The sequence below is a fragment of the Coffea eugenioides genome, chromosome 5, assembly GCF_003713205.1.
Source record: "Coffea eugenioides isolate CCC68of chromosome 5, Ceug_1.0, whole genome shotgun sequence".
In the NCBI taxonomy this organism is placed as follows: Eukaryota; Viridiplantae; Streptophyta; class Magnoliopsida; order Gentianales; family Rubiaceae; genus Coffea; species Coffea eugenioides.
The window spans coordinates 43177226-43190426 of record NC_040039.1 but is presented as its reverse complement, the minus strand read 5'-3'; the positions used below and the strand labels follow the sequence as shown (position 1 = coordinate 43190426).

Below are 13201 nucleotides of genomic sequence, written 5' to 3'. Positions count from 1 at the left end.
TTAGACTGATGCTCCCAACTAGTAGAGCTGTCATTCTGATTTGTTTTCTGTTTGGTTTCCTTGCTAGCCATCAACACCTTATACCCTGAATTGACGGAGTAATTCCCATCCACACCATGTAACCAAAAATGAGAATCTTCCCTGCCAGCTAGACTGATTGGGATACTCAAAATTCTGTCCGCATCTTTGGTGTTAAAAGTTTGGAAAACCAAATTGCGGTTCCATCTTTTTTGGCAAATCAAATCTGCTACTTTCTGCAGACCACCATCCGTAGCTCTGCAAGTAGTTACTCTCCCATTTGTTGTGTCCGGAAGCCAGCTATCTTCCCAGATATGTGTATTCTTTCCATTACCAATCTGTCTTTTAGCCCAACTTATAAGGTGCTATGGTTAAGGAGATGTCGGCATATTGTACTTTTATGATGAACCAAAAAATATATATTTTTCTTTCATACGTCATTAAAATTAGCCCATATCTTTCAAGAGAAAAAAAAAAAAAACACATTAGCCCGTAGAGGCAAATAAAGTTGGTTGAGCCAAGGTTTGATGTGGGCTTATCACACTTTTATAACACCAAAAAAAATACTTAGCCAAATTAGTTTTAACTTTTTTCTTTTCTTATCAGGAATAAGTTGAACAGAATGACATAATTAACTTACCATCAGTTAACATTTTTGGGATTTTTATTCCTTCCATCTTTCAAGACAAGTTTCCGAAATGGCCAGATACCGATACACAAAAAGGATATATGAAAAAAAAAATGACAATTGCAGATCTCAATTTTTTTTTTCAATTGATGGCTCTATTTATTACAACTGGCCTCAAATTTTAGAATCTACAATTCTGTTTATCCTAAAAGATACAAAATTTCCATATCCGTCATCCTATATACCGTATAAAAACTACAGAGTAGCCATATGGGGGGCTCAATCAATTGAGACCCCAGCAGCTCAAGTACATGACTTTCCTTAATGATTCTTCAGCCCCCTTTAGTTTTTCCTGAGCTTTAGCTTTACTGCTTGATGAAGCCAATGCAGAAGAAGAAAGCTGCTTGGTCTGAGACGGGGGCCTGAGGTTTTTCTTGGCAAGCTGGTGCATTGAATGCATTTTTAGCAAGAATGTAATTAAACTGAAAGACTAATACAACCTCGTTGATGATGAAGTCTTTAGGATATTCTGGCACTTAGTTGAATACTAGAGATGTTTTTAGAATTCTGAGGAGAAGGTGATGTTTTCTGGTGCTCAAGTTGTTGGGAAGTTCAGTCATATTTATATTCTGTCATCTCTAAAGTTTCTGTGTGTTTGTGTAAATGGATTGATGCAAATACCAGGGGCTGTGTGATTTTCCAGTGGTCTTGGAGAGTATGGTTTTTTTCAATGTTCTGGTAGGTTCTTGTGGGCTGTGTCATTTTCCACTGGTTTCTTGAGGTCAAGTGGGCCAATGTTTTTAAATTTGAGCTGAAGAGTGAATTGGAAAAATTTTCAATTGTTCAATTGATTCAATCGGTACAATCTTGATTTAAAATTTTATTTATTTATTTTAGCATTAATTTTTTTAAAAAAATTAAACTATTTATTTTTTAAAAAAATAAAATTTTTAATAAAAACCAGTTAAACTTTCCAATTTTTGTTCGTTCTTGACCGATTTAATTGATTTTTTTGATTGAATCGGAGTGGAGGTATGACTGATTCACTATTTAATCGATCGAACTGATCAATTCGATCCGATTTTCAAAACACTAAAGTCGACTTGTTTTGTCCATTTTACCGAACAAAGCAATGAAAAGGAGAAACTTAATTACTTTCTTCTTCTTTACTTAACATTTAGACGGTAATAAATTATGAGAAGTTATTGATTACTTGTACCTGTGTCACATATCAAAAGACTAATTCCATTTTAATACAACTTTAGTTTTATAGATTTTATTGATGGTTGGTTAGCAAAGTACATATCCAATGTATATTTTTTTATTTTCACTTGGACGAGAATTCTATTTTTGATTAGGAGGGATAAATCTAGGGATAATTTTGGAAACCTCCCTTGAGGTTTTTAACAATTTCATTTAGCTCCTTGAGATTTTAAAAATTACACATACCTCCTTTTTCATTTAAAATGATAATACTACCCTTAAATATTTTAATGAATTTTCCTTGTTTGGTATGTTTATACTTAGAATGACTTTTAAAAATATTTTTATATCCTTTTTCCTTCTTATTCCTTTTTTTTTAATTTTTACCAATAAAATTGTAGAACTACTACTATTATCTCTAATTTCTATTGTAACCAAATGTCGAACTAGTGATTTTTTTGATGAATTAACTTTTTATGCAATCCAATGTTTTTGCTAATCATTGTTTTCTATTTTTTGGTATTAAAATTAACAATAAATCAAAAGAAAATGGCCCAAAACCACTACTAAATTATGATAATCCACTACTCGAAAAATTCATAAACTTTAAATGAATTATTTAAATCCATAATAAAATACCATCAAAAATATTCTATCATAATGATAAAATTATTATTATAGTTGTTTATCAAATAGTAGGTATGAACATAAAAATTTTGGCACCTTTTCTTATAATTATACTAGATAATCTTATAATTGTATGGATAAATAAATTAAAACTCATTACACACAGGTATATTTGGGTATTCATTTAAAAATTTGATCAAGTCAATGATATTTTAAGATTTTGTTACTAAAACTATCAAATCAAGGAAGGTATGTGTAAGTTTTCAAACCTCAGGGGAGCTCAATGAAATTGTTAGAAACCTCAGTGGGGGTTTTTGAAATTATCCCAAAAATCTAAGGTGGATCTCTTTGTTACACTCTATTGTACAAAAAAACATGGAACTGCTTTTGGTTTGATTGTGAGGTCAATAGCACCATGTGATTCATGGCCAGCGTTGATATAATGCGAATTTGGATGTATAAAATTAACTTTGGGACACAAATTCCATTAAATTACAAAATTTGTTAGATGATTTTGTATGTTATCATCTTAGGATTTACTTCTATTAAGTCCGTGTCCGTATCTTTTTTTTTTTTTTTTTTTTTGTCGACGGAGTGGGGTGTCCGGGTCAAGTCCGTGTCCGTATCTACTGTGATACTATCCACATTATATAGTGCAATTAGCACTAGTGATTACAAATTAAATCTCTAGACCTACAAAGTAGAGTGGGGGTGGAAAAATCCATTTAAGTACAGAAGGGAAAACTCTAAAATTGAGAAAGAACACTTAAAAATAGAAGAAAAAGTGGTTATATTGGATTCATTTTATGGAAATTGCCCACCATAGACTTCGATGTATAAGAGATAGTCTTGAGTGCATTTTTAAGTATGTTATTGTAGTACTTAACTTCCAATGAGATACTCTTCCGTATCCAATATAAAATACACGTTTCAAATCTTCTGTTCACAAATTACCTTCTATTTGGTTTGTTTCGTATTTATATAGCTGTTACGTGTATAACACGGACCAGATCTCATCAAACAGATGAGATCGAAGATAATTTTGGGACAGAAGATAATTTCAGAACAAAAGAAAAATGGACATACTAGTTATGGTTGACAATGACAACGAGCACACAGTTTTGCAGCCAATTGGATAGGATCTTGGAATGACAAATAAGCTGTTGGCTATTTGTCTCGTTTTAGGAAATGGGATGGAGCAGAAGTATCAACCGTCAAGTATGGGCCAAAAGCAAGAACAATAGGAAGAAACACATCTTTAATCAATTTAGCCTTGGATTTACATACGCCAGTATTTGCTTTCAATTTGGACAGCACCTAAATATTAACCTTTCAAATATCAAAACAATATTGCAATTCTCAGGAAAAAAAAATTGCAAATTTTCACCTTCTTTTTTTTCCTTTATCCGGGCGTATTGATTGCGGACCGATCCTATGTATCTAAGTGCAAAATTTTTTTTTTTTCCTATTATCATTTCATGTCGAGCATAAAAAATAACGTAACACTCTTTTATTAAACCAAAAAAAAAAGGAAGAAAAACCTCATACATATTCTTTGGCGAGATCAGTGGAAAGCAAATTCTTGATAATTCCAAAGGCAAGTATCCATACTTCTTACATGGGGCTAGGAGTTCTCTTCTGGAGTTTACTTGTGTCGCCATGAAAATTTTGGTGAAAGGGAAGAATTTTTTTTATGACATGGAGGATATATAGCAAAATTCGCATTTCTTCAATAGCAAAATATACCAATTTTGGTGGTATGGCTGCCTGAGCTCAACCCCATTAACTCTGCCACCCATTGAGATGCTAATGCAATTAATTAATTCAACTAAGCAGTGATTATAGAGACCATATTTAAAGAAAGACATTTGCAAAAAATGTCTTAAAATCATATAATTTACAATTTTGTAGGTAGAAAATTACCAAAATTTCCAGTTTTACATCACCCCATATATCTAAAATTACAAAACTAAATAGTACTAGTGGGGGGGCTCAATCAATTTGGACCCCAACAGCTCAAGTACATGACTTTCCTTAATGATTCTTCAGACTGCCTAATTTTTTCTTGATCTTTAACTTTAATGCTTGATGAAGCCAATGCAGGAGAGAGCTGCTTGGTCTGAGACAAGGACCTGAGGTTGTTCTTGGCAAGCTGCTGCATTGACCTAATGGTGTGGTTCCACCTGTACAGTCCCTGATCTTTCATTGCCTGCACTGCTCCTACACTTACTGCTGCAATCCATGCCCTGGTTGTTGAACTCATTTTCAGCAAGAATGTAGTTAAACTGAAAGATTGACTCCTTGTTGATGATACAAGTCTTTAGTTGAGTGCTGCAGATGCTTTTAGAATTCTGAGAAGAAGATGTGTTTGGTGATGAAGCTGTTGGGAGGTTCAGTCATATATATACACAGATTCTCTGAAGTTTGTGTGTGTTTGTGTATGATGATTGTTGCAAAAAACCAGGGGCTCTGTAGCTTTCCAGTGGTCTAGGAGAGTGTGGTTTTTTAAAGTTCTTGTGGGCTCAGGGCTGTGGCGTGCTCAACTGGCTCTGGAGAGCACGGTTTCCAGGAAATCAAGCGGCCAATTTTGGAATTACGTAGCATTGAAAGATAAGAAGAAAAGAGGGAATTGTTATCTTCTTCTTCACTTAGCATTGAAAGGGTAATAAATTATTTGGAGTTACTGATTAGTCGTACCCATGTCAAATATAGGGTTGTCAATGGGATTAGAACAGTTCGAGCTCGGCTTATTTGGCTCAAAAAAACCGCTGGACTAATTTTTATTTGGACTAGATAGAGTTTAGCCTTAATATTAGACCGGAACTAAGGCCCTATTTGATAATCAAATTCAACCCTTAAACTTAATGGAATCAGATCTTAATATATTCAGATTATTTGATGATAAAAAAAATTGAACATTTGAATTAATTAAGTGGTATTAGATTTTCTAATTAAAACTTGCTCCCAAAATTAAGTGATAAGTTATTAACTTATCGTTGAATGTGATATGCATTGAAATGTATTAGATTTAATACTTAATAATTTAATAACTTAATGGATTCAGATTTCAGATTTCAATTTTATCAAATACACCCTAAATGTAAAATCGAATTTGAATCATGCTAGAATCGAACACAGCTAATACCCGGCTCATATATGAATGTGTGTGTGTAATTATAAATATCTATGACATAATAATTTATATATAAATTTATAGTGATTCATAATTATAAATATATTATATATAATTTTGTATTTAACTATGAGTTTGAGTCAAGTCTGATTTGAACCTGAAACTCATTTAACAATGAGAATTGAGATCGAACCTTTTAATTTGAACTTCAAACCCGAATGCCCGAAGATCAAAAAACCTATATCATTTGTGAATCGAATTTGGATTTGTTAAAACCTGATTACGAAATCCCAATTGGCACCCCCAGTCAAATATACAAAGGACTAATTCCATTTTAATAACTTTTTTTAATATAACAAAAGAGTTTTATCAATAAGATTGTTGAAAATTGTTCACCACTGTTTTCTTGATGGAAGAAAATTCTAAGACATTCAAAAAGGCAAAATTTGCATAATGCGTTATGTGCAATCTTATTTCCATTTTAGTAGAACTTTAGTTTTATTTACTTTATTCATAATTGGTTAGCAATGTACATATTTGATGTATACTTTTATTTTCTCAAGAATGACGAGAACTATAGTTCTATATATTACGAGAGAAACGTTTAAGGTGAATTCCTTCAAAAAAAAAAAAAACGTTTAAGGCGAACTTGTAAGTTATGGTCATTGTACAAAGTGGCGCGTGTATAAAAATCACTTAAGTACCCACGCGAAAATTCCAAAATCTTAAAAAAAGAAGGACAAGTGTCTGTCTACTATGGGCTAATTTAATTCTATGAGAATTAGCCGCAACAGACTTTCAAGTATAAGAGATTTAATCTTGAGTGCAAGCATTGTTAATACTTGAAGTAATTAACAATGAGATACACCTAAGTCCTTCCTATTGAATAAAAATAGACAAACAAGTTATTGGCCTTGTTCCCAACTGTTTTTGATTGTATAAGAACTAATTTTGGAAACTTAAAATAAAAAATATCAAAATAGATGCTTCTAATTTTTAATTTTTTAAAGCTAAAAAAACTCAAAATCAAAATATGAACAGCAATTGAGAACACAATAAAATATTTTTTTTTAAAAATTAAAATCTAAAATCAAGTTTTGAAAATCAGTCTAAAAATGAGGCCATGTAGTTGATGGTAATACTTTTTTTTTTTTTTTTTTTATAAAACAGGAAACTTTATTAATGAGATTGGTAGATATCGTTCAACACGATTTACTTGACAAAACTTGGCGATGAATTCCATAGATTTTTAAGAAGATTGGCAGTTTTTGCATGATGAGTTAAACAATACTCAATCTTATTAGCCTCTTTGGAAGCCTAAAGTACATTGAGAAAATACGGATCCAATAAAGCCAAGTGGTTTTGACAAAACAAAAAAGGTGAATATCTCGGGCCTAAACTACTAATAATACTGCTTAATGAAGTCGTCTGTGTTATACTCAATCATGCGTTGTTTGCCAATACATTGACCCCACAATTTTGTCACTCTTTATTTCTCTTGTCAATTAAGGCGGCTTGGATTAACCTACCCCAGCAGTTCCGTTTCGATTTTAATCCAATCAATTGAAAACAAGATTGCTAATGCAGGACATTAACTAGGTAACTCAACCCCTTAGTTCTATCACACCTCCTCGAGATGCTAATGCAGTAAACCCCATTAAGAAATGATAACTGAAATTGCACATTAAAGAACACATCAATTTTCTATTCCAATTCATTGGGCAAAAAATGCCATAAATTTTAAAATTTACAATTTTGTGGGTACAAAATTACCAAAATTTCCAGTTTTACATCGCCCCATGTATGTAAAAAAAATTACAAATAGTAGTACTAATGGGGGGCTCAATCAATTTGGTCCCCAGCAGCTCAAGTACATGACTTTCCTTAATGATTCTTCAGACTTCTTTAGTTTTTCTTGATCTTTAGCTTTACTGCTTGATGAAGCCAATGCAGAAGGAGAAAGCTGCTTGGTCTGAGACAGGGACCTGAGGTTGTTCTTGGCAAGCTGGTGTACTGACCTCATGGTGTGGTTCCACCTATTCAATCCCTGATCTTTCATTGCCTCCACTGCGCCTACACTCACCGCTGCTATCCACGCCCTGCTTGTTGAACTCATTTTCAGCAAGAATAAATTTTAAAACTGTAAAGATTCCTTGTTGATGATGGAGTCTTTCTGGAACTCTTGAAGCTTGGTTGAGTACTAGAGATGTTTTTCTGAATTCTGAGAAGATGTTCTTTGGTGCTGATGTTGTTGGGGAGTTCAGCCATATTTATATTCTGTCATCTCAAAAGTTTGTGTAAATAAGTTGTTGCAGAAACCAGGGGCTGGGTGCTTTTCCAGTGGTCTTGGAGTTTATGGTTTTTTAAATTTCTAGTGGGCTCATGGGCTGTGGTATTTATCCACTGACTTTGGGGAGGGCGGTTTTGTAAAGGTCGAGTGGGGTATTTTTCATTTGCTTTTTTAATCCATTTTACCGAACAAAGCAAAGAATAGAAGAAATTATTACTATGTTTGGATACACATATTATCTCAAATTAGCGATAAAGGCACACTCGATGTATGTGGAATTTCGGAACGATCCTTTATATGAAAGAATTTAGTATAAAATTTTCATACATGAACAAGTAAATTTTGATCTTTTACTAGTTTTTTGAATATTTGTCAAAAAATAGTTTTTTTTGAATAAAATTTTAATTAAGTTGTTGGTTACAATATTTGTAGGTAGTTATGTAGGCAATATATATTTGGACAATTGGAGTGAAAGTTAATTTGTGGTTAAGTTGGTTAGCTTAGAAATATGGAGGTATAATTAAATGATTGAGAGGGTAAAGCTGGAAATCTAAAAGATGACCAAAAAAAAAAAGTTTACACCAAATTTAATGCTCTCTCTTTATATATAGTATAGATGTTATTTTATTTACATCATCAATACGTTTTTTAAGTATAATTTTTAATATTCTCAACTATTTTTATCTTGCATATACATTATAAAATATATTCTAATAATTATTCTAAAAAATATTTCTAATAATACTTTATCTAAACTGTCTTCTTCTTGACTTAGCATAGAGAGGGTAATCAACTATTAGGAGTTATTTTTTATTTTTTCTTGGATGACGACAATCCTGTCCATAATTACGATGGAAAAGTTTACGATTGACGTCTCTACCACACTTTCTTTTTTTTTTTTTTTATTCAGAGACGATAAAACTAATCTATCCTACACTAAGGGGAAGGAAGCGGACATAAGTAGGTCCGGGAATAACCCGGAGGGAACTGAACCACCACCGGACTAGATGGGTGCACAGCACACCCGCCTGGATTTTTTTGGAAACAAGCCACTTAAAACTCTACCACACTTTCAATGTACAAAATAGGGGCTTGTTTCCTGCAATTGTCAGATCAATAGCACCTAGCAAGCAATCGATGGAAAGCATATCGGCTTAATTTGAATTTGAATAAAATGGATTAATTTTGGATATAAATTTTAATGAATGACAAAAATTTGTTTTAATTTTACACTTAGTATTTTAGTATCTATATTTATTTTGTCGGTGCTTATTTTTATTGTGACGGTGTCCAAATTATATAGTGCAATTACTTACCTGGCAGAGCCTCGGATCCAAAAATTATTGTGAGGGCTGAAAAATCATTTAAATAAAGAAGGGAAAATTCTAAAATTGTGAAAGAACACTTAAAGGATCAAGTGCATGGCTATAGTGGGTGAATTTTATGAGAAGTGGCCACCATAGATTTTCATGTATAAAGAGATATTCCTCAGTGCACCTTTAAGTATGTTATGATACTTTTTTTTTTTTTTGGAAACTAGAAAATTTTATTGAGTTGAAACACATCTAACTTTTTTTTTTTTTTTTGGCTACGGTCAACAATCTACATTGCTGCTACACTAAAAGAGAGGATGAGCCTAACTGGTTTTTTATAAGAGTTGGAGAGCGAATCTCCAAATCAGATAAATGCATTACTGTGCTCTGAATTTTTTAGAGAAAGGAAGCACAATACTTCATTGTAATTAAGACCCGGCTTATATCTGAGTCTGTGTGTAATTATAAATATCTATGACATAATAATTTAAATATAAATTTATAGTGTTCATAATTATAAAATATATTATATATAATTGTATATTTAATTATGAGTTTGAGTCGAGTTCGATTTGAACTTGAAATTCATATAACAATGAGAATTGAGATTGAACATTTTAATTTGTACGTAAAACCCGAATGCCTAAATATCAAAAAGCCCATATAATTTGTGAGTTGAATTTGGATTCGTTAAAACCTGATTTAGAAATTCCAATTGACACCCCTAGTCAAATATACAAAAGACTAATTCCATTTTAATAAAATTTTTTAAATATAACAAAAGAGTTTTATTAATGAGATTGTTGGAAATTGTTCACCACTGTTTTCTTGACAAAATTCGAAAGAAAATTCTAAGACATTCAAAAAGGCAAAATTTGCATATTGCGTTATGTGTAATCTTATTTCCAGTTTAGTACAACTTTAGTTTTAGGGTTATTATTACTTTACCCCCTTAACGTTTGGTGTCACTATCAATTTCCTCCTTAACATTATCTTTTAGTTACTTTATTTCCAAGACTAACGGTCAAATTTAACGGAGTTTGTTAATTAAAGTGGAAAGATATGTTTAACCCTTAAAATTATTATCACTTTATCTCCATAAACTATAGCCTCATTATCAATTTACCCCATAAAGTTATTTTTTAGGCAATTTATCCTGCCATTAAACCAACTTAGCAAGTTAAAAAACTTTAGAAGCAAATACCCTCCTCTTTGCATAATAAAAATAATAAAAAATTTAGAGTGGCTCTTCTCGTTTTTAGTATCAAGAAAAAAGTCAAAGAATTAATTTTTTTCTTCCAGGCAATCTTATTAATATGGAAAAAAAATAGAAAGATGGAGAGAGGGAGAGAGAGAGCTCAATTCCTTTTTAAAAAATTACACATAAGAAAGAATTGAATACTTTCATTATTTTAAAATTATTTCAATTTTCTATTTACTACCAAATTCCAATCCTAATCTCGACAACCTTAAAGTAAGACGATAATGTTAGACTTTTCTTTATTTTTTTCTTTACAAAATCTAATTTTCTGTCTCATTCTATCCTATCTCTTTTTCTTTTTCGAGTATTAATAAGTGTGAAAAAAAGAAATTTGAGAAAATCCTTTTATTTTTATGTTTTTCGATCTCTTAAAGTGAAAAAAAAGGAAGAATAACCATTCCAACTTTTTTATTTTTAATTATATATAAAAGGGGTAAATATATTTAAAATTTTTTGACCATACTAGTTAGATTAACGATGAGGTAAAATGTTTAGAAAATAATATTAGAACTAAAGTGATTGTATCACTATAATCTAAATGAATAAAGTGATAATAACAATGTAGTAATGCTATAAAATAAAAGGGTACTTTTATCAAAAATTTCTTAACATGTTGAGTTCAATTACTTATGGAGGTAAAGTGACTAAAAGATAACGTTAGGGGGTAAACTGATAATAGTGATATAATTTAAGGGGGTAAAGTGATAATAACCCTTAGTTTTATTTACTTTATTCATAATTGGTTAGCAATATACATATTTGATGTATACTTTTATTTTCTCTAGAATGAGGAGAATTCTAATTCTAAATATTAGGATCGAAACATTTAAGGTGAACTTGTAAGTTATGGTCATTGTACAAAGCAGCGCGGGTATAAAAATCATTTAAGTACCGACGCGAAAATTCCAAAGTTTGAGAAAGAACACTTAAAAATAGAAGAACAAGTGTATGGCTACAATGGGTTAATTCTATGAGAATTACCCACCACAGATTTTCATGTATAAGAGATTTAATCTTGAGTGCAAGCATTGTTAATACTTAAGTAATTAACATTGAGATACACCTAAGTCCTTCCTATTGAATAAAAATAGACAAACTGGTTATTGGCCATGTTCTCAACTGTTTTTGATTGTATAAGAACTAATTTTGGAAAATTAAAATAAAAATATCAAAATAAATGCTACTAATTTTTAATTTTTTAAAGATAAAAAAACTCAAAATCAAAATATAAACAACAATTGAGAACACAATAAAATAACTTTTTTTAAATTAAAATCCAAAATTAAGTTTTGAAAATCAGTTAAAAACGAGGTCATGTTTACTTTTTTTTTTATATATAAAACAAAGAAACTTTATTAATGAGTCGAGATATCGTCCAACATGATTTGATTGACAAAACTTGGAGGTGAATTCCACAAAGTTTCAGAAAGATTGACAGTTTTTGCATAATGAGTTAAACAGTACGCAAAAATACATTGAGAAACCAATGATGTATTAGCCTCTTTCGAAACCAAAAATACATTGAGAACATGCGGATTTAATAAAGCCAAGTGAATATCCTCAATTATCGGGCCTAAACAACTAATAATACAACTACTAATGAAGTTGTCTGTGTTCTCAATCATGCGTTGTTTGCCAATACATTGACCACACAATTTTATCACTCGTTATATCTCTTGTCAATTAAGGCGGCTTGGATTTACCTACCTACATTTTAATCCAATCAATTGAAAACAAGATTGCAATATGTCACCCATTCTTTTTTCCCGGCAAATTGATTGCTGACTATTTCTTTGTAGCCTTATTTTTTTTGAGGGAAATATTTCTTTTTAGCTTCAAGTATATTATAATCGTTTCACATCGAGCTTTTCAATTATGTAATAGTCTTTTATTAATTAAAAAAGATAAACTGATAGTTTTTAGCAAAACCAGTGCAAAAAAAAAAAGTACCTCGAAACTCAATTCAACTAGTAGGACATTAACTAGGTAACTCAACCCCTTAGTTCTATCACTCCCCCTCGAGATGCTAATGCAGTTAACCCCATTAAGAAATGATAACTGAAATTGCACATTAAAGATCACATCAATTTTCTATTCCAATTCATTGGGCAAAAAATGCCATAAATTTTAAAATTTACAATTTTGTAGGTACAAAATTACCAAAATTTCCTGTTTTACATCACCCCAATAAATGTAAAAATCACAAACTAGTAGTACTAATGGGGGGGCTCAATCAATTTGGTCCCCAGCAGCTCAAGTACATGACTTTCCTTAATGATTCTTCAGACTTCTTTAGTTTTTCTTGATCTTTAGCTTTACTGCTTGATGAAGCCAATGCAGAAGAAGAAAGCTGCTTGGTCTGAGACAGGGACCTGAGGTTGTTCTTGGCAAGCTGGTGTACTGACCTCATGGTGTGGTTCCACCTATTCAATCCCTGATCTTTCATTGCCTCCACTGCTCCTACACTCACTGCTGCTATCCATGCCCTGCTTGTTGAACTCATTTTCAGCAAGAACAAATTTTAAAACTGTAAAGATTCCTTGTTGATGATGCAGTCTTTCTGGAACTCTTGAAGCTTGGTTGGGTACTAGAGATGTTTTTCTGAATTCTGAGAAGATGTTTGTTTGGTGCTGATGTTGTTGGGGAGTGCAGCCATATTTATATTCTGTCATCTCAAAAGTTTGTGTAAATAAGTTGTTGCAGAAACCAGGGGCTGGGTGCTTTTCCA

General features: G+C 31.6%; 3 protein-coding genes across 3 annotated transcripts; all 3 read right to left on the bottom strand.

Annotated features, from left to right (window-relative positions):
• Positions 1-4335: 4335 nt before the first annotated feature.
• Positions 4336-4842, bottom strand: LOC113772547. The gene has a single exon (XM_027317173.1). It carries the CDS (start codon positions 4737-4739, stop codon positions 4473-4475), a length of 267 nt encoding a protein of 88 aa, XP_027172974.1. The 5' UTR covers positions 4740-4842; the 3' UTR covers positions 4336-4472.
• A 2557-nt stretch (positions 4843-7399) lies between these two features.
• On the bottom strand, positions 7400-8115 carry LOC113772512. Its single transcript, XM_027317127.1, has one exon. The coding sequence runs from the start codon at positions 7723-7725 to the stop codon at positions 7456-7458; it is 270 nt and encodes an 89-aa protein (XP_027172928.1). The 5' UTR covers positions 7726-8115; the 3' UTR covers positions 7400-7455.
• A 4515-nt stretch (positions 8116-12630) lies between these two features.
• LOC113772520 lies at positions 12631-13077 on the bottom strand. The gene has a single exon (XM_027317131.1). It carries the CDS (start codon positions 12974-12976, stop codon positions 12707-12709), a length of 270 nt encoding a protein of 89 aa, XP_027172932.1. The 5' UTR covers positions 12977-13077; the 3' UTR covers positions 12631-12706.
• Positions 13078-13201: the final 124 nt, after the last annotated feature.